General features: G+C 36.2%; 2 protein-coding genes across 5 annotated transcripts; both read right to left on the bottom strand.

Moving 5' to 3' along the window:
* Positions 1-157: 157 nt before the first annotated feature.
* Positions 158-9,997, bottom strand: LOC109034882 (bone morphogenetic protein receptor type-1B). The gene is made up of 9 exons (XM_019048270.2): positions 9,689-9,997; positions 9,084-9,256; positions 7,411-7,628; positions 6,538-6,661; positions 5,596-5,788; positions 4,481-4,778; positions 3,914-4,099; positions 3,170-3,326; positions 158-1,796 (listed from the first exon to the last, which is right to left on the bottom strand). Exons 1-9 carry the CDS (start codon positions 9,762-9,764, stop codon positions 1,653-1,655), a joined length of 1,569 nt encoding a protein of 522 aa, XP_018903815.2. The 5' UTR covers positions 9,765-9,997; the 3' UTR covers positions 158-1,652.
* A 2,322-nt stretch (positions 9,998-12,319) lies between these two features.
* Positions 12,320-25,571, bottom strand: LOC109034907 (uncharacterized). 4 transcript variants are annotated; one of them, XM_019048320.2, is made up of 7 exons: positions 25,393-25,571; positions 23,610-24,082; positions 22,069-22,884; positions 20,961-21,093; positions 20,138-20,367; positions 18,764-19,106; positions 12,320-17,151 (listed from the first exon to the last, which is right to left on the bottom strand). In XM_019048320.2, the coding sequence occupies exons 2-7, from the start codon at positions 24,062-24,064 to the stop codon at positions 15,931-15,933; spliced, it is 3,198 nt and encodes a 1,065-aa protein (XP_018903865.2). In that variant the 5' UTR covers positions 24,065-24,082; positions 25,393-25,571; the 3' UTR covers positions 12,320-15,930. The 4 variants fall into 4 exon arrangements, with proteins under 4 accessions (XP_018903865.2, XP_018903868.2, XP_018903867.2 ...); XM_019048323.2 differs by lacking the exon at positions 25,393-25,571 and adding an exon at positions 25,067-25,338; XM_019048322.2 differs by lacking the exon at positions 25,393-25,571 and adding an exon at positions 24,683-24,852.
* Positions 25,572-25,729: the final 158 nt, after the last annotated feature.

Genomic DNA, 25,729 nt, shown 5'->3' with positions numbered 1-25,729 from the left:
AACTTTATGCTCATTACCAAATGACTGCAAATGCATCATGAAATTAATAACTATGTTTGGGGAAAAACACAGGGAGACCCAACTTCTGGCCATCCACTTTTTGACTATGCATAAATTATGGGAGAGTATTTAATAGTAGGTTGAGAAAACTGTTAAATGATGATTTGAAAATTTTAATTAATACGATTTAATTGATTTATAAAAATACGAGCAGGTACAAAGCAAAGGTCTAAGTGAACAAAATATCAACCAGGAGTGGAAGATAAATCACAAACAGGAAACGATTGTCGACTTCCAAATGGAAAGGGACTGATGTGCACATTTTAGAGCTATTTGAAGCACTCACAACTTGTGAGAATGAATCACATTTTTTGGAGTAGCTTCCTGTACTTACTGAAAACGGTTGGCAGAATTTTCCCAAAATATATGGGAGAAAATTTTCATGGCAAGTCAATTTTCAATATCTAGTGAAGTTATTTAATTTTTCAAAAAATCCACTTCTGATTTTTTTCCCTTTCTCACATGATACGTCTTCAATAACTTCTTACAAAATGTCTTCTTTCAGGGAAAAAAAGAAGGCAGGAATTCATTCCAGCAGTTATACAAATTTAAAAGTTACAGAAAAATCCAGCAAAAGGACAAATAACAATCTTTTTCAAGAAGTTTCCTAACATTTTCTTAACAGATTTTCCATCAATGCAGACATCCTGATTACAATTTTGGCTATTCTGGCAATGAGCATGTTAGGCATCTCTGCCTAAGAGGTCACTTATTTCAGCAAAAACTTAATAGATAATGTAAGGCACACAATGACTTGTCAATCTTCCAACATAAAATGCTACTCCCCCCCCCCCCCCAAAAAAAAAAAAAAAAAAAAAAAAAAAAAAAACACCAGCATTCTATCCAAACCAGGTCAAAAATGAACTTACTCCAGTACACTTTCACAAAATCTCTATGAAAAGTTTGAACACATTCAAGTATCAAAAGAAAAAAAAAATTACTTGGTGTTGTCATAAATTAGGCTGCATAGCAACTGGTGAAAGATACATCATGGAAGCTCTCTGACAGCATTAGAACTTGTTCCTAACAACATTCTAATGTTTTTTTGTTCTTTTTCTGTACAATCTTGCAAAAGCTTGTGACTAGGTGACAAAGAATGAATAAAAATCTAACCTTACTTATCGACAGTTACAGTTACAATTACATAACTGCCAGCTTTTGATTCTGAAATATTAAAAAACCATCCTGTATCAACAAACACATCCTTCGTACAATGCAAGACAAAAGAGCTCAGATTGAGAACTACCAGGCACTGTAAGAAATCAGTTTGGAATTAAAAAATCATTGTGATTTTCAATTAAAATTAATATGTTTTGCATAATCATTACTTGCTGTCTATTAACCGACTCACTACCAATTACTGCGATTGATATATTTCTTCGCATTATCACTATCTAGGAAGTTGATGATTAAAGGTGTGTACAGGTATGAAACAAATTAAATAGAATAATTATTAAATTTTTAAAAAAGTGAAGAGATCCCTTTTAAACCGATTTAAAAAATGTAGATCTGAGACAGCGGATCAATAGAATGGTAAAACCCATAGAATCTAACTGCAGCAGGCTAAATCATTTGGAGAAAAAAAGGAAAATTCACTGTTCTATAAAATCTGAAGTCGATCTCTCGACAGCATCTCTCAAATTCATCAATGATTTTTTCACTCGAAGAGCCGTTGGTCTCACGCTTGGATTTGGATGCCAACACTCTTGCATTATCTTTGAAATTGTATCCAGCACCTGGAATCAAAGAGACATTAAAAATTAGAACCGAAAATTGATTTCTACATCAGTTGGAAGAAAACCTTTTTCTGAAAAAAGTTGAACATCAATACACAATTTCGCTTGCATACTTTAATCCTTAAATTGCCCACTCGTTCGATTCTAGCAGGTCTGGTACAGAGAAGTCACATTCCTGCTTTGACGCACTTTTTAGTTAACGAAGAAAAATTGAATGACTTCATTTGGATCCATCTTTCCATTTAAAATTGGACGTATTTCTATCAAACAGAACTATGTGCAGGTGAGAAATATGGGGTGCACTCTAGAAAGCCGCATAGGAAATAATGTAAAAGTGGGCGTGATTCCTTTTGAAGAATTGGAAGAGCGGGATTTTAAATTCAGCAAACGGAACTATGTGCCAGTTGAATGCGGGATATATGAGCCGCGGGGATGGCACGAGAGCGTTGTGGACAGGGCTCATGAGTTAATGACCACTACGAGGAGCCGCGACGACGGCATCAATCTCCATTGACGTCACGGGCGCTTTATTATTCTCATTCACCCTTACGGCCAGAGAACTGATGAGCACACCCCATATTTCTCACCTGCACATAGTTCTGTTTGATAGAAATACGTCCAATTCTCTCTTGCCTTCCTCAGGTTCTTGATAATAAGTCATTAAACTTCCATTTATTTCCTAATCTGAAGGTCAGATTCAATAAAAAGCATTTTAAATTAGTGCATGAAGCTAAACCTTGAGCAAGCTCCTAAAAGCAGAGTATGTCCAATATGTTTGAAATTTTTCTTCGTTTTTTCATTCGCTATGTTGGAAATTTTTCTTCGTTTTTTCATTTGCTATGAATTATTGAAAACTTTAGAGGCAAGCTCTTAATTTTTTAAGGAACTTAAAATCCAGCTGAGGTAACAGGAACAACCTACGTTAAGGGAGGGGGGGGCTACATTTTGTTCAATTTAATTTCAGATAAGCTGGTTAGACTCAATATATTCTGAGGAAGATTTTAAGAGCACGATCAGTGAAATTGATCATTTTTGTGGATTTGGAAGAAAGGAATAATTTTTGTATTGAATGAACTTTGCAGACACTGACATGCAGAGAAAAATTTGCGAAAAACCTCAAGAGAAGAGGACACCCTTGAGATACGCAAGAGCATCATCAAAATTAAAAACTTTCGGAAGAGAGAAAAACCAACTTGCACACCTTTATGATGAAAAATTTGGTTTTACAAAAAATACCGTGCATATGAAAGCCTTGCTTCCATCATCGATGAAGTTTCATGAGCTATGGTTGGATTTAGCGTCAAGTGATGTCATTGATTAAGCACCAAAGATCAAAAAGCATTAGGAAAAAAAAAGCTGAAAATGACTTTTACCGTGCTTTCGTGCCATTTTTCAGGCACTTTCGGTCGGATGTTATCCTTTACAACAACATTGTACATATCGTCAAAGCTAGGATCACTAGGGACGACATCATGATAAGGCACTTTGTATTCTTCAACTTTAACGCAATCTTTCCCTCCATTACACCTCCTATAAAAAACACAGAAAATATTGGAAAATCAAAAATACTTTTTGAAATACACTATTTTTGTATTTCTACGTACGGTCAATGAGCCATCGATATGAGATCCATTGGGGCAACTATCAGTGTGGATATCATTTATTCTGTCAATTTCCACGGGTTGCTGTGTTGTTGTAAAAGTACTTGGTGGTATTAACTAGTAACTGGTAGAATTCAGTAGTAGTATACTATACGTGTAAAAAAATTGGTTAAGATGCGTAACACCAGGCGCAAGATACAAGGTTTTTGAGATCCCAAAATACGCTGGGGACATTAAAACTGTCCTATGGTTTTCCCCCAATTTTTAGACTAGGTGAAAATGTAGCGACAGTTCTTCCGCCCTTTATCACAGATATTTTGATGCCTTTAAATATGAAATTCACAATTACTGCTTATTCAAGCATCTGATTTGGTGAAAAGAAAAAAATAATGAAGAAAGGAAACTTCAAAATCAAAAGAATCGTCTGCAATAATGCAGGTATCAGTGGAGCAAACGTCAAAAAATCAAGTTTCAAGCCTGGTGCAAATATAAGTAGCTAAAGCTCGGAGAACATACCTGCATAGTTCCCAAATTACTAAGCTGAGGGAGTAGATATCTGCCATTTTCAGAGCTTCAAACACTCGCGCATCTGCACTCTCATCGAGAAGAGCATCTATGGTTCCATCTAAAACTTCCGGTGGCATGTATCTTTTAGTTCCCACTCTAACATTGTCACGGACAATGTCAAGACCATTTATTTCACTGAAAAGGAAAGATGATTGTAGAATTAATCAATTGAGCATTCGATACAAAACTTCACTGGGGAAAGAGCGTAAGAGTGAAGTTGAGGATAAGCAATCATTTTTAAAATTTCCTAATTCTAAAATTATAGGTATTACTTCTTTAAAAGAGTCTTCACCAGAGATGTACAAACATGGAACACGTTGATGGAAAATAACGCTAATATTGCACATCTAAGAATCATTCTGTTACCAACTTTTGGCCAATTGAAAGGACAGTTGGACAGAGAAGTTGTGTCTCGCAACAGCATGACATGATTAGACAGCTCATTTACCTTTCAAATCAAGAAATAATAAAGTGAGCTTTCGAGGAGGAAAAACCAAAAAAAAAGCAGGAACATACCTATTGTATCTAACAGCAAGGCCAAAATCTGCAATCACACATTCATTATTTCTTTTGACCAGAATGTTTTTGGACTTGATATCTCTATGAGCGATAGCAGGTTTCCCTTGAGTGCCGAAAATCTCTGTATGAAGGTGAGCTATACCGGCAGCGATTGAGCAAATTAAAGAGAGAAGTGACTCCACATCCAATTCATTTGACTGGAGATAGTCGTATAGAGAACCATTTTCATGATACTCAGTGATTAGTAACATTTGCGTCCAAGAGCCGGTCCCTTTGATGTCTGCAGCAACAAAACCTGCAAAGGCAAACATAAAAAAAATATGATTAACACTAAATTTTGCCCATTTGATATGTCAGCGAAAGCATTGCCCAAAATATATAGTACGTCAGGTTCTATTTGACAGGATAAGAATTTAGTTACTACAAGACATGTTTCCTCGTCAAAAATTCACACAGAAAACATTAAACACATCGAAAATGTTCCGAGTGACCATATGAGAGAAAAATAGCATTACCATTATACATTGTAGCTGGTCAATTCAAACTTCTTCCTTAAAAAAAAAAACAAAATAAAGGCCAATGGAGCTAAAACGGACCGTTAAAAATAATCTTATTGATTGGCGGGTATTCAGGCTTGAGTTTCACAAAGCTTTCTATTATGATACAAGGTAAGTACAATAAAAAAACAATTCAAAATAAATTCAAAACTTAGAGAAAATGATTTCATCGCAACATTGACTAAAATTACATATTAATATTGCCAGGACTTTCCTTTAATAGACTTTGGTTCCATGTAAAGCGTCAAGTTTAAACTGGCAAGTACAGATAACAATAATGACTCGCTTACAAGTTAAAATTGGAAACTTTTACAAGAGTTCATTGTTGTGCTTCTAAATTCAATTTTTGGAAATTTTTGGCTTTGATTTCTCGCACAGCAATGTCAGCCCAGCACAACTTTGCCATCCTGTCACATTTTTAATGTATTTATTTCTCTGTCACATTTTTAATGTATTTATTTCTCTAAGTGTAAAGTGAGATGTAAAGCAAACTGTACTTAAATCGTAATTCTGACCGTGAAAAAAGAAAGAAAAGTATCGGATTACGGGTTTTACCAAGAATATTGTTGTGGCGCATCAAAACAGTTTGATAGATTTCTGTTTCTCTGAACCAGCTCTTTTCTTCTGTTGTGGAGAATATTTTGACGGCAACTTTGTCATCCCGCCAGTTAGCTAACCAGACTTCACCGTGACGACCTTTGCCAATTACTTTCAATGGCTCGATTTGTTTAGCGATCGTTCTTTGAACCTGTAGAAAAAAAAAAACAAAAAAACATTGATTTCTTTAAAATAAAATGGGCACTTTATATCAACAAGTTGATTACGGGATGGATAAGACTCTGATAAAGCAGCACAATTTGAGTAATGTGGAGAACCATGTATGGAATACCAAAAAATTCGGCACCGGCTAAATTTGAATATTATGTACTTGATAAGATGTTCCCTGTTCCCCACGGCCTCCTGAGCGAAATGACCTTTGAAAATTAAATTTTCTATATGTCAATCTCAAGAAAAGCAGAGCTGTGAAGTTGATTTGACAGCATATATACACTCAAGATTGAATAGAAATGTTGCAACGACTGATCGATGATCCAGGTGAGCTATTTCTTCCTTGCAGATCAGGACGATAGGACAGATGAAAATAATCAAATTTCTGTGAATGATAACAGCATGCGGCGCAGTGTCTGCATAGACAGGCTGAAAAATTCACTAAAAAATTCGGCTGACAAATTCACTTTTCAATCCTGCTTTCCTCAATATTGGCACATAGAAACTTGGATTTTAAATTATCATCGAGGACAGGAGGCCTTAAAAGACATCTTATTAGATGATACCGAAATTTGGCAGCCTTCAAATTTCTTAGTATTGTATCCAGAGTCCTCTTACAGCACTGAAATTAAGAGAGTATTTCCGGACTTCCGCCATCACCATATTTTTGTGTACACTGTTTAGGTTTATGAATCTAAAATACAAAGGACTAATATTAAAGAAACTCACAAACAACGGAAGGCCTGATCCTGAACCAGAGCTTTGTTCCAAAAGATCGCTCAGAGTAGCAGGTGGTAAGAGCATTGGGTGGCTAAGATACTGCAATTGTTTCACATTTTCTCTTCTTTTCAACCTACAAATGAGAGAATGTGTGTTAGACAAAAATTTCAAAAGGGAAATATGTATTTACTCAAAAGTAACTCAAGATAATGTGTCATGTAACATGCAGTCCTTGAAAAATAGATCCTGTCGAAACACTGAACGCAATTAGGTACCTCTGAATATTTTTAACAGCCTAGGATTTAAAAAAAATTATTTCAGAGAACAGATTTGCTTCAAATAAACACCGATAGGTATAATTGATTAATTTAATGATGAGTGATGAAAAATTGATCTTCTCAAAAATCAATTCCTTCCACTTTTGAGACTGAAAAGATGAAAACCTTCTTCGTTACGTCATTGCCATCAACCCTTAAAAATTTGATAAAAAAAGTTTGCTGGAAAAATCATTTCCTTTTTCAAGCCAATCCCAAAAAATGTGTACCATCTTTTTTATACTAATCTATGACGTAAAGCCTTTGTTACGAATTAATTGATTCCACATCCTCATCCCTGATGCAGAAAACCTAACTGTTTCTGATTAAGTGATGTCTTGCACAATTTTTCCATGACTATCTAAATATTCTCTGAGAAATTTCATTGAACTATTTTTTTTTTCCTTCATTTTTTTGCAAAGCAAAAAGTAAGAGGGGACGTTACAAACACTGCAATCAAGATAAGCGTTTTTCTGGTTTCACCATCGGCACAGTGAACAATGAGGAGAGAGAAATTGCATGTGTGCACAAAGGTGCAGAGGAAAGACTATGACTAGATGCTTATTACCTTTTATGGCAGTAGACGGAGAGAGAGATGAAAATTAATAGACCACAGGTGACAGATGCAGCTAAAGCCAAGAGCAGAAGACTATCTTCCCATGAGGTTATCGATGGTGATTCTGGTTTCAGCCTTAAAGCTGGATGTAGGTTTTTATTGCATAGGTCAGTGAAGTTGCAACAGTCGATTGACTTTCTCACAACATGCGGAGAAAGATTTCCTTTACACTGAAACAGTAGAGAGGGATCCAATTAGTATTCAATAACAACCAGAGTTGTGTTTAGCCTAGTTTAGAGGATACTACTCATATTTCTACATTGCTCAAAGAAAATTGACCCTCGGATAAACTATGGGATATTGACAAGCAAATCATTCTTAATGAAGTTAGGAATCAATCCAGTTCTAAAGCATTACTTAAAACGAGGATATTTTGAAGATCCGATAAAGAGAAAAGAAATATGCTGATTTGTTTACTACCAAATTAGTCGTGGTGACCATTTTTGAGTGACCATCACAGACCAAAGTAGATACAGTCACTTGTCTGTTTATTAAGTCACAAGGCGATAAGAACGCTACCTGCACTAGAACGATACGACTAATTTTGGGAAGGAGGGCTTATATTAATTTTTTTCAGGTTTTTTAACATAGCAGATGCTTACCATCATTTTTTCCCTCACCGATGATTTCTCGTTGTTTGTTCACACTTAGAGGTGATGCGTTTTGGAGGGTAACCCTTCTTTAGACCTAAGCAGTTCGCAATGACACCAAGCCGTCTTTTTGGTTCAAAAAAACTTCAAAGCTTTACAACTAACTTTTGAACAGACCAAACGGCATGGTTTCATTGCAAACTTGTTAGGTTTGAAGTAGGACTAAATGCTGAAATACATTGCCACCAACTCTCAGCAAATAACTAGAAATCATGGTGAAAGAAGAAACAAAGGTAAGCTCTACTGGCTAATTTATACGAGTTTGTTTTGGATAGAGTCATCGGGTAATAGTAGCTTTCCGGCAATTATAAGTAATTGAATTTGCGCTAGATTTGCCAGCGGAATTTACGGTGTGACAGATGATCTGCAGATTCAATTTCCACCTTGAAAAAATGCGAAGCAATATGTTAGAACTTCAGTCTCAGTTTGGAAGTTAGCTAAACTACTCGAAAGGAACTTTAGAAGTGTAACAGCCCTCAGACTTCTATTTAAAAGTGAATATTGTAAAAAGTGTGAGTTCTGAGGGAATTAAGGTGATTCGATGGACGCCATATTTTGTGTCAGAACGGCATGCGATATATCGCATCAATTGGTTCCATTTTTACAGCTACTCGTCATTTTTCTCTAATTTTGAGATCGCAATTCTATTGTCAGGAGACTAGAGCACTTACGTACGAATTTTAACAAAGAAATTCAACATAATAAAGAGAAAATATTGCATTCGATACTGATATCGAAACTGCACTCGAATGCGATATTTTCTCTCTTAAAAAACCACACCTTTATTACGTTGAATTTCTTTGTTAAAATTCGTACGTGAGTGCTTAAGTCTCCTGATAACAGAACTGAGATCTCAAAATTGGAGAAAAATGACGAGTAGCTGAACAGATGGAACCAATTGATGCGATATATCGCATGCGGTTCTGACACAAAATATGGCGTCCATCGAATCACCTTAAGAGAAAATTAAGTTACCTGCATATCTGAGGATTCTTCGGGGGGCAGGCAGCCATAGGTACGGAAAGGTTCCTCTCCATCAGCATCCTCTTCAATCGAACTGAAGCACTGAGACCCAGGGGAGAGGACACATGTACCTGTTCCATCAGGGCAGTAATCCGGTGGCTCACAGTAGCATAAAATCGATTCTTCTGGAAAAATGACATATTTATGAAAACTTCAGGCAAATTTGAAAGAATTCATGAAGGTTTCCTTACAGACACCACGAAGTTGATGGGGTGTAAAGCTGAGTGCTCAATGTTAAAAGAAACGGAAGGTTAGTTCTCTAAAATAATTATAGATACTGTCAAAAAGACAGGGTTCGCTTTTGCCTTAGTTCCGTGTCATAGTAAACAACAGTATTTAAAGCTGCTTGGAATTTACTCAGTTCATCAGGAATTTATTGTGAGCCCAGTGGTTTTTAAACGATTTTGTAAAATCATCAAATTCATTAAAAATTTGTTCCTCCTTGGACGTAGATTTCTTCAGCTTAACTGCTTTGACAACTAAATTTTACAGAATCCAGCTGGATTTATGTATAGGTGGCAGACTTGATGGTTAAATACATTGCAGAGTATACTTACCGCAGCTTACGAGACTAAGAAATACTGAATAGAGGGTTATCACAAAATGCAGGAGATTTTTTGGTAGAAAACTCATCACTGGCCAGTAAACATGAAATGCTGCGCATGTTGAGAATAACAGCCAGAGTTGAAAGATGTCTATGCAAAGCAACTGGGGAGGATTATGTTAACATCTTGAAACTGTGAGTGTTATAAAATAATTTGCTAATCAGTAATTAAAGGGCAAGATTCATGGAACTTCATTCACACATTTCATGGTGATATTTCTCGTCTTTACACGAGCAAACATAACCTAACAACGTCAGATTCAAAACAACACAAAACAATAAGGCGGAAACGGAAAGCGGTAGATTAGCGCCACGCCGGAAGTTCCACTCACTCCAAGAGGAGCTGGCGGGAAGATATGACGGCAGGAAACCCGAAGCGGCCCGGAGATCCAGAATCTATGTGTTTCCCCCGAAAATTTTAATGAACGAGTAGGTACTTATGCATAGCTCATAACACGAAATTATCACTACTGATTGATGCTTAAAATAAAAAATAAAAAAACCCTAACTTACCATGTTGCATAGGGTAGGGGGGCATATCGGCTGCGGCTCTCAGTGAAAATTGAGGATATTTTACTTCTGTTTATTTTAGATAAAAAACCAACTGCTTGTGTACATTAAACCAAAAATCTTTGAGGAATAGAAAAAATCTTAAAAAGTATGACAGGGTAGCAAAAGTTCTTCCCCCGAAAAATTGCGAAAACTAAGTACTTACCTACGTAACTTGAGAAAAATGATAACTGGGGAATCCCTAGTGGCAATGACCTTTAAAAACATTTTTCAAAAACTCTTAGAAACATGTTAAAATTTTCAAATACAGAAAATCTTTTGGGCTATATTTTGAAATTTGAATATAATTGAAGGAAAAAAGATTTAAAAAACTTTCAAAACCTCACTGTGCGTTTTTAAACATTTTTCAAACATTTTTAATGTTGAAAAACTACAGTTGATATTTTAAGGGTTTTTTTTTTTAAAACAATTTTTACTTACATTTTACCGCTTGTAAATTTTACCTGAAAATAGCCAATAGGGGTTTCCTAAAACGAACATTTTGACAGTATTTTTTTTAAAAAGTTGCCTTCTTGAAATTTAAGAGTTTTTTAAAAGTTATTTAAACAGTCGTTGCTACTAGGGATGGCATGAGGTAGATAAATCCGCTGCTGCTTACAGACATCTAGACTCAAAAATCTCATCTATGTTAAAATTGATTTTTGTAAATGAGACAGTTAATTTACACAGGGCTTTTAAAAAAGGTACTTATGTATTCAAAACATGGAGAAGAAAAGTTGCACAGTGCAACTTGCACCATTCCTTCCTGTATTATTGAAACTGTTGGCAAAATTGTTGGAAGTGGAGTTGCTTCAATGAAAAAATCCATCACATCCGTTTCACTATCAAATTGTGAGCTCTTCTTGTTTATCCTATTATTTGGGTGATGTTAATGGAAAAATTGGGGTTAAAAGTGTGCCATGAACAGTAGAAATAAACCCTCAAGGTTAATTTAATGGCTAATAGACAGATTCTTCTCTCCATTCTTGGTTACTGAACCACGTTGGGTATAAATAATTTAATTGGTATGATCATCTGAGAAAAGATGTCACATTCTCTTAAAGAAAAATGCTTATACAACTTGGAGGTTTCTGAATGTAGAAATAAAAATGATGGTAGAAAAATCCTGAGGTTACGATTGAGTAGAAGACGAAAACTTATTTTCATTAAACTGATCTCATGGAAACACTTTGACAGTGATATTACAGGAACGGTCCTACTGTTTCACAGTTCATATGTCTTAAATGCTCATTATCTTGGCACAGATATGATGTTGCAAGATAAATTCGTTATTCAAAGTTTCGTTCTTCATGAAGCATTCCAAAACTCATACGATAAAATCACAGTTCTTGATTGATCAAAGGCCACAAAAAAATGGCAAACTCAAAAGCCTAACAGCAAAAAAGATCTTATTCTCAGATAAGTCAGATCGTATGCTCCTTGCCGAAAATTCTGGGGGCTCTAGGCTCATACAATAATCAATTAATGGGGTATGGCGTTATCCTTAAGTGTAAAAAAAAAAAAAAAAAAAAAAAAAAAAAAAAAATTGCTAGATAAGTAATGCTAGTTTTGATTGGCAATTGGAGGGTTTGTCAGAAGAGGGGCATAATATCAAATTATTCTACACTATGAAAATCAATTATACAGCAACAGCACATCTTTGAAAACACAACATATTTTTAGATTGATCCAATGCTTCTATGCGGAATGAAAGGCCAAAATGTGCAAAGCCATTCCTTTAATGCTTCAAATGAGTTTTTTTTTAAAAAGATATTTTTCTAAGACTCCCTTCAACAGGCGAACTCTCCAATTCATTATCAAGTCTTTTGCCAAGGAACAATTTTGAAATACAAAAAAGAAAGTTCTCTCTAGTTGATCACTGGGAGAACAAAAGTACTAGGCAAATAGCTGATTCGTTAAAAAATGGCGTGATAATTTTCACAGTATGTTAAAATTGGTGTTTCATTCATTCAGATTATGTTGCTGGAGGAAGAAAAAGGGGAACGAAATGATCAGTCAGTCAAAAAGACGGATCTGTGCATCAATTATTATATTTACATTAGGAGTACTTACGGATACCACAATAAAGAAGAGGGTAAGAACTAGATTACAACAAACATTAGACACAACAAAATAAATACTTTAATGTACACATTTCCACATACGAGAGAGAAGGTCAAAATTTGGTAACATCGGTGTTGTAACAAAGACTTACACTTAAACCAAATCAAACGATGGGGAAAGAATGAAGATGGTGATCAACAGTAATGCACATTGAAAAGAAGCTACGTATTTATCTTGATTACCAGAGACGGCTAAAAATTTAGTATTTCACTATTGTACAAGAAAAGGGGTCCTATTCCTACCCGATAGGGGAATCATCAGTAGAAAAGTATTTACAAAAATCACTCAATGAGTTGAAGCGATACCAACTTTGCATTGGTTCGTGGAATAAATAAATGAGATAAAATGTGCACGAGTAAAAACACTTCCTTACTGAATGAGAGAGTGACTGGAACGGTCTGTAAACCAATCTGCGTCTCAGAGAATGAGACCTGTGTCAAGTTGAAACCTTCCTTCCATTTGGAGTTCCTTGATTTTCTTTCCAAGTCTCTCAAGTCTCACATCGTCAATGACGGTAAGAAAAGGATCAACCTCCATAATAACCTCATATAAATTAGTCGAGATTCAACTGGTCATCAAAAGAATACATCTAATGAACTTTACATGTAATTACTGTGCACAACAATTTAAAGAATAACTAAAATTATAATGATTACTGGGTGAAGTACCAAAAATAATTTAATATTAAAACCAAAAATGCTGATAAAGAGATAAAATTTTAACTGAGAGATAAAAATGCAACATAAATATCAGTATGTACAGTATTGACATTTTCAATATTATTACAACAGATATATCTTGTATATATATATATACTTACAAATTTAATTACGACACCAAAATCAATCCACTTTCCAATAAAATTTATACATTCTTTTTTCTTCTCATTGAGACACACAATTTTTAGTTTTACTAGCATCTCACATCATAACACATGAGAATTTTCAAAAATCATTACAAGAATGGACATAACAAATTTAGTCAGTAAACTTTCTTCTATAAAATTAAGAAAGTTGGAGCAGTGAGCCACTAGATACGATTAGAAGGACCAAAATGAGCTATTCCATGAAAATTTTACAAAAAATACTGTGGACATACTGAATTTATAAAATGTTAGATAACGAGTAAGAAGTACTCTGATGTCTTAATCAAATCAAGTGACCTACCAGGAATTTGCTTTTCTCGACCTGCTCATTAAAATTCTTAAAAGTATAGGGCTCAAAAAATTGACGCTCCTATCTTCCAGATAGGTCGGTATTACAAACCAAAGTCTCTTTAAAATATTAATATTTTTTAATAAAAATAAAGGAATAAAAAATAATATAGACAAGCTTACTTCTGTGTCTACCCTTAAAATTATTTAACATATTTGTCATTTTTTAATTGGAGCATCACAATGAAAAATAAAAATTAGGCGAGACTTTAGATTTACTCGCGATAAAAAAAGTCGTTTTGAAGAGTAGTGTACAGAAGTGACATCCCTGAAGAGTTCCTGCGACTTGCTTAAGATTTCAGTATCTAGAAAATATGACTTCCAATTACCAAGGACAAATATAATTTACAACAACATCAAAAACATTTAAATTTATGCAGCATTCTGTACACAGATAAATTTATTTATTTCTGATTAAATGAAAAATTTAGAAGAATTTGAATCAAAATTCAAAATAAAAATGAATGTCGAATTGGAAAGCCATTAAATATACAAAATTGTTTATACACTTTTTGGAACACAGGAGAAGGAATCCAAAAAGAGAGATCCATTTGGTTGAATACATTCTCTTGTTGAAAGTTGTACCTTTCCATGTGAGTCGACTCACACAAATAAACACTCATGAAGATATTTTTTTACAAGACAGATTATCAAAAATACCTCTAAAAATACAAACTTATTTTGACACTAACGTTTGACAAGAAATGATACAGGGTTTGAAATACTTGAACTCACTGATAATGTGACAGATAAGGCGGCATCAACTGACGGAACCAAATACTCATGGAAAATTTACCTTCAAGAGGAACTTCTAAAGGGGAAATTTTGAGAACAGAGCTCTTGCATGTTACAGGGATTTGCGATTTCAGGACTACTTTTTGTGCAAAATTTCACGAAGAATGGGAGGAAGCCACTAGTTTTCTCTAAAGCAAACTTCTCAGCTCAAAAGAAGCTCTCCAAGTTGAGGTTGTAATGGAGATCACCTACGTCACGGTGAGAGTTCAACTCTATATCCAGTCAAATTCTCCACGCAGAGATAGGGAACAAGTATATTGACAGGGTTGTCACTTTGTGCAGGGTTACTCTGGCTGCAGCCTTCATATAGTCCGTGTACAAAGTAGCAACCCTGTCAATATATTTGCTTATGCATGGAGAATGTGACTGAATATAGGTGTTCTTCTGAAAAAAAACATGGACAATCCCTTCATTACAGCCTCAACTTTGAGAGCGTTTTTTGAGATTGGAAATTTGTTTCCGAGATAACCAGCGGCAACAGTGTTTTTCGCAAAATTTCACTTACTGAAAGTACTCAAATTGCAAATCCTGATGGCATGAAAGAGGTCAAAAATATAAAATTGGCTTAGCATAGATTTTATAAGAATTTATTTTACATGTTGCAAGAGATTTTATTCTTCTCATTTGCGAAAGATGTCAAAAGAGTGGGGGGGGGGGGGGGGGGGAGGGGCAATGCACTACAAACTAAACACTGCAATATTTTGCAAGCATTGGTAAAGAGATGCCACAAAGGATTTGACAATTTTTTGGGTTGAAAAGTTAAAAATCACTAAGAATGTTAACGTATTCACATGCTTTTTTCACAGACGACGAGCAGTCAAAAACTTGACATTCATGCATTTTCATTCACTCGCTCTTCATGAACTTAATTGATCTCGCAAAGATGATTGACGGAATGGTAAGTTCTCAGGCTAAATGAATTTCAGCTCTTTCTGCTTTCAGTAGATTCAAAATCATTAATAATTTGGGGTCAATAATTTTAAATTTTCATGGGCATTTCCGAACAGCAGAACCTAAACAAAGGAAAAACCAGACTTCTAGAAAAACATTCTGAGAAAGTACACGATTGGAGATCTTGGTTGCTTTCTACCTTATTAGGCGATAAGTTTAAGACATTCTTTTGCCGCACTAAAGCATCTCTCGAGTTGAAAACTCTAGCAAAGCCTCAAGCAAGCGTTAAAAATACTATTTTTAATTTTAAGTATTTCTCATACTTAGGTAAAATTGTCTCCGGTAAATAATTGGTCATGGAAAACAATCACTAAGATGGCGAGAAATGAGGAAAAAAATTCTATCTCAAACCGGATGAGATGGGAGATTGGAAAAGTCGAAGGATTGTAACACTCAGGATATGTTGCTTCTGTCAGTGCTATTGCACTTAGAATTATAGCAAAATATAATTGTAAAATGATCCAACTTGAATAAGTAGCAAATTGATAAACTCTCCAAAATGTAGCGATTGATGTAGTGGATGAATGGAAATGAAACAAAGTTAAAATGGTGCAAATTGACACCTACGATATATGAATTTGAATATGCTGCAGAAGCGACTCTCTGTCCGTAAAAACCTCATTGCAAATGGAGCAAGTGACAAATTCGCTGACTGTTTCACAAACAGTTTCACAGACATTGCTCGGGTAGACTTCCGTTTTAATGTTATGAAACTCTACCGGATCAGGCACCTTCTCCTCCTCATTAATATTATTGTCAATGAACGGTATTTCATTCATGTTATCCGTGTGAACCACCGCTTCAGTTTCAATGACACACTCTTCTGTTGCTATCTCATCAGCAACAACTTCTTCGGCAATGGTTTCTGAATCAAGGATCCCAGGGGAAGGATCCTCTTTCTCAAAATATTCATTTTTAAGACCATGGATTAGTGGGTTGGACATGTCATGACTATTATTTGTGGTTTCCAATCTGCTGCCGTTGACCAAGCTCATATTATGACTGCCTCGCCCTCTACCCCTTGTGCTATTCCTTTTCCCTCCTCGAGGTTTGCGGACTACTTCTACCTTGGTTGCACTGGTGGAGGCACCAGGATCCAGTGGAAAAGTCGCCAGTTCAAATTTTGACCCAGTTTTCATGTTGTGATAATTCACGTTTTTGGTCCTTGGTCTATTCCTTGCAAAATCTAAAGACCCATCTGTTAAACTTAACATAGCATTTAAACTAGGCTCTTCGTTTTCATCGTCAAAATTTTTCGGCGCTGGTGATCTAGTTACGACATATTTAGATGCATAACTTGTATTGTTCAGCAGTTTAGCTGCTTTTGCGCGCTTTTCAGTTTTGGCTAACTTCCCTTTCATAAGTTTTGCTGATTTTACAGGGTTCTTTTCCAATTTTGGTTTTTTTGGTTCGACTGGAGTAACAATGGCATTCAAACTGCCGAGAGCATTCTCACAAGCTTTTACGACTGAGTCAAGATTATTTTTCGATGTTTCCCCATATCGCTTCTTGCGTTCGGAGATTATAGAGTCAGATTCGGATTCAGAGGTATCGGGGAAGCCGTCACCTTCTCCTGGGAGTAGTTTTCGCCGCCGCTTGTACTTACGAGGTCCCACTGCAGGCAAACGATGTTTTGCTGTGTTTTCATCGCTATGCTGGACAAGATGGTGGCACAGTTCAACAGATGAGCCGAACAAATAACCGCAAACTTTGCACTCGTAACACGAGTTCACTTTTGCCTCAGCACCTGAATGATGAGCTCGAATATGTTCACGCAACACAACCTATGAAAAAAAAATAAATATAAGAATCAATATATTCAATCTGCATTCACTTACTTTGGCTCATAGAATTGAGTTGCTCTGGTCACATAATGTTCAATACTCAGTGGAGAGACTCACTTATTGAGCTTTACTGGAGATAAATATGTAAAGAAGACGTGCATAAGGTGGATTTCTTACGAAGATGGGATTTTTTTGTGTCAATGAATTTGATTGAGGGAGAACAACACTTATCAAGCTGAAAATGTCAACACAGGAATTTCAAAGGGATTATCCGTCTCATGAAAAAAGTGATTGACACCACCATTATTAATAACATAAAACCAATTTTTTACAGCAGTGAGGCGTTTTCAGTCGAAATCTCAAAAATCAAGTTTTCAACTGCACTTGACAAAAATTGATCTGATAAGAATGAGTCAGTTAAGCTCGGGAGGGATTTGCCTGCAAATAGTCGGATCTTACAGTTTTCGGTACGAGAGGAACGATGCACATGTTAAAATTTCACGAAAAATTGTCTTGGAGATATATTGATTCCTTTTTAGGGGTCTTCGAAAACGTGTTTGAACCGACCGCCGTGAATCTCCGCATCTCCGCGTCATAAACGGGAAGATGGCGGCGACGAAACCAACCTGCTTAGGTACTACCGCCATGGCGCCGTTGTTGATTTCACGATTTCTCGTTTGAGGTTAAGTAAGTTCTGTGTGAATGTTTCATATCCTATATACACCTGTATCGCATTCTGATTGAAAAGCTTAGAGAATTAAGAACAATAGATATGAATCTCAAACAAAGTAACCGACATAACCTCCAATTGACCAACAAAAACATACCGCCAACGCGTCGCCGCCGTGTATCCTTCCACAATGCATTCCGCCGCCATATTGATCATGATGTGTACATGCGGAACCTACGAGCGCGCAGTTCAAACGCCGTTTTGGGCCACCCTAATTTTTGGCACTTGCGAATAAACTTTTCTCTCATTTGCAGTCATCAAAAAAATTTAGGAAAAAAACTGTAAGCTTCGGTCACTTACTACTTTCGAATGACACAATAAAAAAAATGACTTAACTGACTCATTATGCCTCTGTTGACTACTGTCCCTTCATTCAGAGGACAGTCACAAACACACACACATTAATAGATCAATTTAGTGTCATTAGTTGTTTTTCTAATGCTGCAGGCCGTTCAAGTATTATAAAAGGCATTTTGGCCGACTTTTTAACTCCATTTCTCTAGTAAGAAGACAACCTCTAACCTGTTTCGACTTTCGAAGACTCACCTAACCCTTGCAAATTGTTCAGAAAATAACAGATAAAGCCAGAAGAGTAGTTGAAAAATCATTTTTTTTGGAAAATATCATTTTCTTTTCAAAAAGAGAGGCTCATCTGCCATAAGACGAGCTGGACAGCCCCTCGGTTTCTTCTGGGGTGGGGATACTTGGACAGCCCCTTGGTTTCTTCTGGGGGTGGGGATTAATACAGATTTTACACAATTTTTTTTATTAAAATCACTGCAGAGGATAGATCAATAGTTTGAACTGTATTTGGGACGACATTAACCTCTTCATCCAACATCCATCCAGGATAATAAAATTTTATTAAAACTTAGAACTTACTCTTTGGTTGAAGGCTTTTGGGCAAACAGGGCAGACATACGGTTTTTCACCAGTATGGATGCGTTCATGCTTCCTCAGAGTACCACCATCAGCGAAGGCTTTCCAACAATAGCGACAACCATATGGCCGCTCTCCGGTGTGGATTCTGACATGAATTTGTTGTGATGATCGGGACCCGAATGTTTTCCCACAATCAAGACATGGAAACACCCGACCTGTGTGCTCCCTACCTCCGCTGAAAATGCTATGAATGGACCTGTGTGAGATCAAAGCACGACCATCCGGAAAATCTTCTCCGCATTCTTCGCAAGCTACGACACGATCACGATGAGAGGACATGTGCCTGAAAAGAAAAGAAAAAAAATAAGAGTTTATGCCATCTAGTCTTTAACAGGATAATCAGATTCCTTAGACTTCAACATTTTGCTTTTTGAGGGTGTTAAGCACAAAAATGTCTTACTTAAGAAATTCTTAGCCATACGTCTTGCAGAGTTTGAACTAACAAAGCGTGAATTTACATGCCAGCAAATGTAAATTGCAATGATTTTGCACAATTCTAATTCAAACTTTGAAACAGCGCGGTGAGCCAAAACGCTATGTCTTCCTGACTTTCCCTGTTTTCTCTGTTGCTGAACACACCTCTATAGCGGTCGATTAACCCTTTCCTTACTAGGCTTAGAATCCTACCCGGGCTCACACCTCAGTCACAAAATCAAGGAACATCAGGTTACAACAGAAAGAACATGCAATTTCCTTCATCTTCACTTTCAAACTGCATTGATACTCCCCAAATTACTTATAAATTAATTAAAACATATATTTCATAATTCAAAAACATGGTTACAAAAATAAGGTTATAAGTGATAACAGATGTGTTAGACTTTATGTTTAAGTATAAGTGAAATCTGTCAAAAATTCAGTTATAGGTCATATTCTTTTGGACAGATATCAAGTGCTACATGCTCAATTTAATGGAGGCATGTGGAATCTAGAGCGGGAAAAATAAACATGTAGCGCAAAATAAAAATTCTAGAGCATGGTTAACAGCACTCAAGAATTCTCAAGCTAAGGTTGCAAAGGAGTTAAAATAAAAGCGTGCAAAATTGATCCTCTTATTTCGTAGTATGAAAAAAATTCAAGGTATAGGAGTGGATTCCAGTATTTTTGCACTTTAGTAAACTTTTCAAGCACTTCTAAAGTGTTCCTTGCATTTCAAAGGCTTGTTATCCAATTAATGAAAGTTGAATTACAGAATAAGTTCTTATTTTAGAGGGAACAGAGCAACACTTCTCTCTTCTTTTTTCTTCCCTTTTCTTGAAATTAAAATTTACAGCTGAAGGTCCATAAAAATCAATGAGTGAAAAGTTCAAGTACCTCCTAAGGCGAGCTCTTGAGTGAAACTTCTTTTCACACAGAGTACACGGAAAGCCTTCGTCACCTTCAGAATGGACCCATGAGTGCTTTTGTAAGCTTTTCTTATCTTTACATTGTTTCCCACATTGAGGGCATGTATTTTCATTGATTGTATCAGAGTGACGTTCAAGCACATGTTCTGCCACGGCCTCGCTGCTTGCAAATCTTTCACCGCAGGTCATGCATTGATGCTGGGAACAGAGGAAATACAATTGATCATATTTTCGTATTGGCGATTCTCATACAAACCTAAGTTCTATTTCTTTTTTTTTTGCTGCAAAAATTTACAAAGCAGGTATCTACTATTAACATTCTTTTTTTTCTAGGGAGAGATGCACTAATTCAAAGTTACAAGTTCTCTTTACTTGTTACATCCTTTGACAGATTTGTCAAACACCACCTTATCATTAACATTTCCAAATAGAAGAATTCACCTCTGATCATTTTGTTCTGTTTAGGATTGCACCCATCAATGTCAGGCGGTTATCTTACAGAAAAAAAGAAATTACAGAATCCCTGCTAAGGTGGAACCAGTTTTTCTTCTTTCAACAAATTGATACGATTACTACTACACGAGAAATCTCGATGATAAATAATCGAAGTTTGAACTTTTGAAAGTACAAAACTAAAAAAAAAAAAAAAAAAAAACATTCAATTGAAAAAATTCCTGAGAAATTAACGATATTTTTTTCAACAAGATCAACAAGTTTAATTGATTATCAAAGAAAAGAATGACCTGTGACTCATTTAACAAATCATCTTCTCGAGCTAGATTGGAACAAACCTGTTGAAAACGAGTGTGAGACTCCATGTGAATTTTCAACTCGTCAAGATTTTCAAAGTATAACCCGCATGAGGAACAAGTGTGGCCCACATCATCCTGAGAGATATCAACTTCAACTTTTGTAGCGTGTACCCTACAGGAAAATAAACAAGATTGTGAGATAATGTTCGAATAATGATGGAAATAATAGGCACTAAAATGAATATGATTTGCAGATCATCTTAATCTTAGGTGATAATGAAGTTCCATTATTGTAGTTTTTAGAACTGATCAAAAAAATCGCAGTTTTTACATAAGTAAAGGTAGCAGAATTTAGTAGCTACAGAAAGCTACGACTGACTTCTAGGTTACGTCTATCTTGCCGCGTAAACCACTTGAGGACTGAATACACTGCCTCCTACCTAACCTTTTTGATTTCAAATATGACATATTGAAGGTGAAATTCCCAAACCACATACCCTGAGTGAATGCGAAACAGTTGTACACATGCAAACATGACCCTCGAAGCACAAAGAATTCCCAGGGGGAAAAAACCGTTTTTCTTAAAATTTCATAAATACTTGGACAAGTTTTGAAAATATTTGAGGCGGAGAGATTAGAATGTAAGGTGAAAACCAATCTCAATTCATTCAGCTTCATGAGTTAAGATTCTGGTATTTGTGTTCTAAACTAGAAATGGTTACACAAATCCATGGATATAAGTCAGAATAAAACAATCGAAATTGCCAAAAATTCGCCAATAACATTTCTCTCAATAAAATAACTAAGTGTTCCTCAATGTACCTTCAGATACTGCTCTGAGAGTGTCATTTAACAGCACAACTAACAAGGCTGCTACGAGTTTAGAGGTGGTTTGCAGCGATGAGTACTTGAACAGTTCAGGAGAGATGTAACTAAGATAAATATTTAAATGCAACTAAAAACTGTATTTGCTGGCAAGCACCTAATTAATTTGCAAATTATCTTGAAGTTCCATTTTTCCTGAGCAAAAAACTGGATTCTCCTCAAGTCCTTACATAAACAGCCCAAAATTTTGCCCGCTTCTTGGCTTAGGATTGTTTTAAAGGATTTATATTGAGCTTAAAATATGATACAAATGAATCCTTACTTTCGATGCCTGCGCAGCATATCATAACGATGGAATGAAACTCCGCAAACTTCACAATTAAAGTCACCAGTAGCATCTACCTCCGGGTTGGCTTCATCCTCAGCTGCTTTGGGCGCTGGTTCCTGATTGTAAGGATGCTTTGTGCGGGAATGCTCCCTCAGCAGATTCAAGTCCCAGAACATTTCACCGCACATATCGCACTCCAGTGGGGAGTCACCAGCGTGTATCCGTGAATGAGAGGCAAGAGCTTTTTCTCTGGCGAATCCAATACCACAGTGCTGGCAAACATAGGGTCTCTCTTGATCAATGACCGGCCATTTACGAGGTTGGTTCGTGTTCGCTCTGTTCTTAGCGCTCATTAATTTCGAGACGTCCGCTTTAGACGTTGCCTTTTTACCTCTCTTGGGGACCTTTGGGGGACTCATGATGCTGATTTCGGGAAACTCTGGTTCAACTGATTTCACTTCTAGATTTTCAGTCGGTGCCAAAGGATCAGCAGCATCTTCCACCTCCGGCAGCGATATTTCCCCGTTATTCTCATCTTCTGTAGGAGCCCGTGATGGAGCATACGCATGTATTTTCATATGATTTACAAGGTCACACTTCCGTCTGTAACGGGCACCACATAGATTACACCCATGTGGACGCTCTGTTTGATGAGTGACCATATGATTTATGAGATGAGATTTTTTATTGAAACGACGACTGCAAAAATCGCACGGATACGGATTCACTTGCACGTATTGTTCCTGGTCTTGAGGTAGAGGAATTTCAACATCATTTGATTCTTCAGTCCCCACTTTTTCCTCGATTATACTAGAAAAAAAATAAAAATAGAAGTCAGTATAACATTGATAAACGTTTAAAAATATACAATCTACCGAACTTTGTTGCTTTTCAATGACTATCACTATTTCATCTGCACGACAAGTTTAACTCCAACATTCTTAACAGTTCCAACTTTCCGATATTTACTTTGGACTCCATTTTGCCATAAGGACCTGCTGTTACTGGCTCATTTAATCTACAACACATGTACCATTATTTTTCCAGTGCAAATGGGTTAAAAAAAAAATTTGAAGAAATTCCTACTGACTCAGCTCTTTCTATGCCTACTTTTGGAAAATTAATGGTTGCCACTGACCCATTAAAAAGTATCGATGCTGACAGAAAAACTAAACCAGATTTGGAACAAACATTTTTTGAGTTTTCAAGGAAACTAAAAACTTCAAATTTGTCTTAAAGGCTGCAAGAAATGGTCAATTCTCTTTACCAGCCTTGTTTCTGAATGTACCACTACACATTATACGCATCAATATCAATTAGGATCATTTACTGTAAGAAAGTAGACATGTTTCATCACACTAACAGAGATGATAATTTAAATTTCTCCATTTTCAGAACTGTCAAAAATTTTGTTAAACAAATTTCTATTTTCTCAAAATCTTTTTTTCCTCTTCCCTTTTCTTTTTTGCACTTTGTTACGGATGATAGTTCTAGTTTCTTTTTATGAAAAAAGTAATATAAGAGTTGAAGATTACCTTTGTTGTTCTTGAGTGTTTGTTGACTCAGCCCATGCATCTGTGATAACTTCTTCTTCAACAACTTCTTGCACTTCGACATAATCTTGGATATTTTCCATTGTAACTTTATCAGTTAATGTTATGGAGGGTAAGGGGGCTTTGGTCTTTTTAACACTGGTTGGAGATTTGTTTTCAGAGGTGGCAACATCAATACCATTACTAAGAGAGGAAATAGTTGCTAGACACTGTAGACTATCGGTGAACGGTACAGACTCCATTACAGCTCTTGCTAGATCTCCTGGTGCTGCTTGATGATCTCCTGAATCCGCAGAATCTGTTTCTTCCCCGTCAGAGTTAACTAAAACAATGCAATCTTCATTAACACCGCAAATAACTTCTGCACTCTGGTTCACAGCATCAGAAGAACTTGTCGGCACAGATATTGATGGTGGCTCAGATTGGCATTCAGCCATGGTAGTTTACGGACAAGCCTGGAAACAGGGAAGAAAACAACAAAGTTAAGAATTTTGGAGTGAAAAAAGTTTTGAAGGTGGAAAATTAGAGAAAATATGCAAATATATACGCATATACTGGTGTTTATTTAGAGCTACCTAAAAACATGATATTAAAATAAGATATGAAAGTGAAGTTCAGGGTACCTGTACATTTCTTCAATGACCATGGGTAAAATTACTAAGAACAAATATGGTAGGACTATTCGTAGCTTCTTCCTTCAACCATTAATATATCCTCAATGAGTAAAACCTTTCTTAAATTTTACAAAATGAACTGTGAACAGCTGATGCTCATCTAGTGGGCAGTTGCTAAGCAATGACAAGGAGAACTCAAAATTGGTGTATATAGTGAGGGTGACAAATTTCACAATGACTGAATCAGTGAGAAATTCAAATAAGTTAGTTGCCAATTTGGCTTCTTGGTAACATTAGAGACGTAAGTGGACTTAGGTAAAAATAAATCTATGTGTAATTGCTGAAGAACCGTTTCAAAAAATTGTGAGAGGTAGACGAGTCCCAGCACATGAAATTAAGTACAGTGAATGGCTGAGCAGAGGAAGAATAAGGGAAGTCTACCATGTAGATTCTTGAGAGGAATTTCCATGCGAACTAATAATGGGAAGAATGAACATTCTAAGTGGTACGCAAAACGAGAAGGCTTCCAGGTTGGTAATGATTCTTAATACAAGTTTTAAACTCTCCTATCTCACTCTTAAAATTGGCTTGTGGAGTTACAGGTAAAGTCGATGACAGGACAGTCCTCATTAGTGGGGTTCAGTTTACACACATACATTCCCTGCTTACAACACTTACACCATCCACAAGCTTTCTAATAGAGGTTATGAATTAACCTCAAATGCAAATAAAATGAGAGCATATTCGGCAAAAACTAAGAATTAAAAATTAATTTGAAATTGTAAAGAGGGAAGCCAGAGGAGAAATGAGCTGATATGTACAAACATAACGAAATGTTAGGCCACTGGCTGAATAATTCGAGACTCCATAACCACCATTAAACACTTGGACACAGAGGTTAACCACAATCTAATCAGAGGGTTTATCACCGCGAATTAATTGCGGAAGCTTGGTGATCACTGTAAATTCTTTTAAGAGGAGAGGAAACGTCGGAAATAACGTCTTTAAAATCTTAAGTTGATTCAATAAACGAAACAAAAGTCCGGATTTGGCGGCCCAGCCTTAACCTCATTACACACATCGTTCACCGTCGATAAGAACGCAATTGTCGAGCAAAATACGGCGAATTTATCCTCAACTTGACGACTTACCGACAAAATTTGAGGGAATTTCTAAAATCACATCGTTAATTACTTTTGACAGCACTTCTAGTCGAACATTAACCTGACATAACCAAATTTCAGAACACAACGCAAATGGATCCACTTATTTCACTTCCACAAACAAGCCTTGAGAGGGACTATATCGCGGCGGAAGCGTAAAATAATCCAATCAAATTTTGGCGTTTGAATACACGGGCCGAAAAAAAGCGCCTAGGCTCGCTCGTCAAATTCATCAAAGCGCACTTGAAAGCGAAAGTTTAGCCATTAAAATTAATGCAAGTCATCAATAATTGACTGCATCGTAAAGGTAGAATATGGAAAAGTT

This window comes from Bemisia tabaci, chromosome 5 (genome assembly GCF_918797505.1).
Source record: "Bemisia tabaci chromosome 5, PGI_BMITA_v3".
Taxonomy (NCBI): domain Eukaryota; kingdom Metazoa; phylum Arthropoda; class Insecta; order Hemiptera; family Aleyrodidae; genus Bemisia; species Bemisia tabaci.
The sequence above is the reverse complement of the archived record's forward strand: the minus strand, read 5'-3'. Positions and strand labels throughout refer to the sequence as shown.